This window comes from Orycteropus afer, unplaced genomic scaffold, assembly GCF_000298275.1.
Source record: "Orycteropus afer afer isolate SDZICR_OR568_19922 unplaced genomic scaffold, OryAfe1.0 scaffold00403, whole genome shotgun sequence".
In the NCBI taxonomy this organism is placed as follows: Eukaryota; Metazoa; Chordata; class Mammalia; order Tubulidentata; family Orycteropodidae; genus Orycteropus; species Orycteropus afer.
The window spans coordinates 2,573,121-2,575,045 of record NW_006921990.1 but is presented as its reverse complement, the minus strand read 5'-3'; the positions used below and the strand labels follow the sequence as shown (position 1 = coordinate 2,575,045).

At 35.2% G+C, this 1,925-nt stretch overlaps 1 protein-coding gene across 1 annotated transcript in view; it reads left to right on the top strand.

The window, feature by feature from the left end:
* The window catches only part of CENPE (centromere protein E), a 123,432-nt gene that overhangs the window by 13,319 nt on the left and 108,188 nt on the right, over positions 1-1,925 (top strand). The window contains exons 7-8 of the mRNA XM_042782660.1: positions 212-279; positions 368-433. Of these exons, the coding sequence (XP_042638594.1) occupies positions 212-279; positions 368-433 (134 nt within the window). The remainder of the gene's footprint in view (positions 1-211; positions 280-367; positions 434-1,925) is intronic.

Here is a 1,925-nt window from a genome sequence, read left to right as displayed (position 1 = left end):
GGGGGTGGGCAGAGTTTGAACCAGGAACAGGGAATAGAAAAAATGCTGAAAACCAGGCCCTGGTAGGGGAAGGTTTAGAATAATAATAAAAAAGACAATAAGTATTAATAATATTATTTGTTTGACTCACTTTTACTTTTAAGCTAAAATAAAAGTTAATGTTTTCCTTGGATTTTAATGTACACAGCTGAAATATGACTCATTTTTGCAGAAAACAGACATTATGGAATAACGAAAATGAATCAAAGAAGCAGCCGTTCTCACACCATATTTAGAATGGTAAGTCATTTTCTCTTTCTCTCTTTATTTGATCTTTCCCATTAAGATTAAGCTAATTTTTCTACAATTTGCCTTTTTTTCTGTCTAGATTTTGGAAAGTAGAGAGAAGGGTGAACCTTCTAATTGTGAAGGATCTGTCAAGGTGTCCCATTTGGTGAGTATTGATGAACCATGACTCTGGGCCGTATATGCCAAAACTAAGTTTAATTCACCTGCTGTTTGATTTAAGAACTGTTCATTGAACTAGGTAGGGAAAAAAAAAATCTATAAATTGGTAGCTTAATTAGTCAGAAGCATCAGATTAAAAGTTGAAATGTTGTAGGAAGAAGTCAAAAGGTCTGTCTCTCTGTTATGTTACGGCTGCCATCTCCTAAATTTTAGATATAAGGATCATAGGAATAATGAGGTAGGAATTTTCTTTTTTGGTATACACATTGAAGAATTGAGGTGCTCTTGAGCTTGTGAAGTCAACAAAAACATAGGTTAAATGGTTAAAAAAATAAATCAGATTATCAGAATTCTTAAGTACAAAAGAAAATAGCCATTATATTATAAATACAATATTCTAAACCATAATCCTGTAAGGAAGGAGTGATATTTATCTTTGTAGCCCTAACACATAGTACATAAAGAACCAAAACCCACTGCCACTGAGGTGATTCCTACTCATAGTGACCCCCATTGGGTTTCTGAGGAGTAAATCTTTATGGAGGTAGATTGCCATTTTGCCTTCCATGAAGTGGCTTGTTGATTTGAACCCCCAACCTTCTGGTTAGCTGTCAAATGCCTTAGGCACTGTGCCACCAGAGCTCCTTAACACATTGTACATACTTTGTGTTCAATACTGTGGGATTAATGAATATAAGCATTATGCAAGCAGTCTTGTTTTCCACTTAAGTAAACCTTCCCCCTTTCTTTTTTGCTGCCCTATGTCATTGTTCTCTTTCTCCATGCTCCTTTCTTATTCCTTACCATTGTTGCTTTTATCTCTATTTTTCAGGCCTGACTTATTTTTGATTATCCTATTTGATTTGAAAACTTCAAAGGAAAAAAGTGATAAAACTATTATATTTATTTGTCTTTAAGTTTTGTCTTTAAACCCGAATTTTAAGAATTACTTGATATGCAATCCTAGCTTTGTATCAGTTATTTTGCTGCAAAAGTCTGAAATTTATTTTAGTAGATTTTTATCTTACTTTAATGTAACTAGGACATACAGCGTAACCTCTTTTTTTGCCTTTCGACCTTGGCCTACAGTATTTCATTATAATATTACTTTTTCTCTTAATAATTTAGCTTTAATATTCCTGGCATCAGTATACCACTTGGTGATCCACTTGGTCATTCTTCCATATTTCTTGATGCTTTATCATCTATGGTCCATAGATATCATCTATCCAACCTGCCAACCTACCCAATTATTATTAAGAATTTTCTTGGAAAGAAGTCTTCCTCATAGGCATCTTCTGGCTCTTTAGAGGTGTTCCTTTCCTGCATGTGTCTTTCTTTGGCCTTTGAGAGATAATAATATCCATGTTTGTTTCAGTACCTGTGCTTAAACTGCCCCCTGGCTGAACACTCTTCTCTTTGGCTTCCTGGGTTCCACCCCTTCCTCCTGCTCTTCCGGCCTGCTACTCTGTGCTACG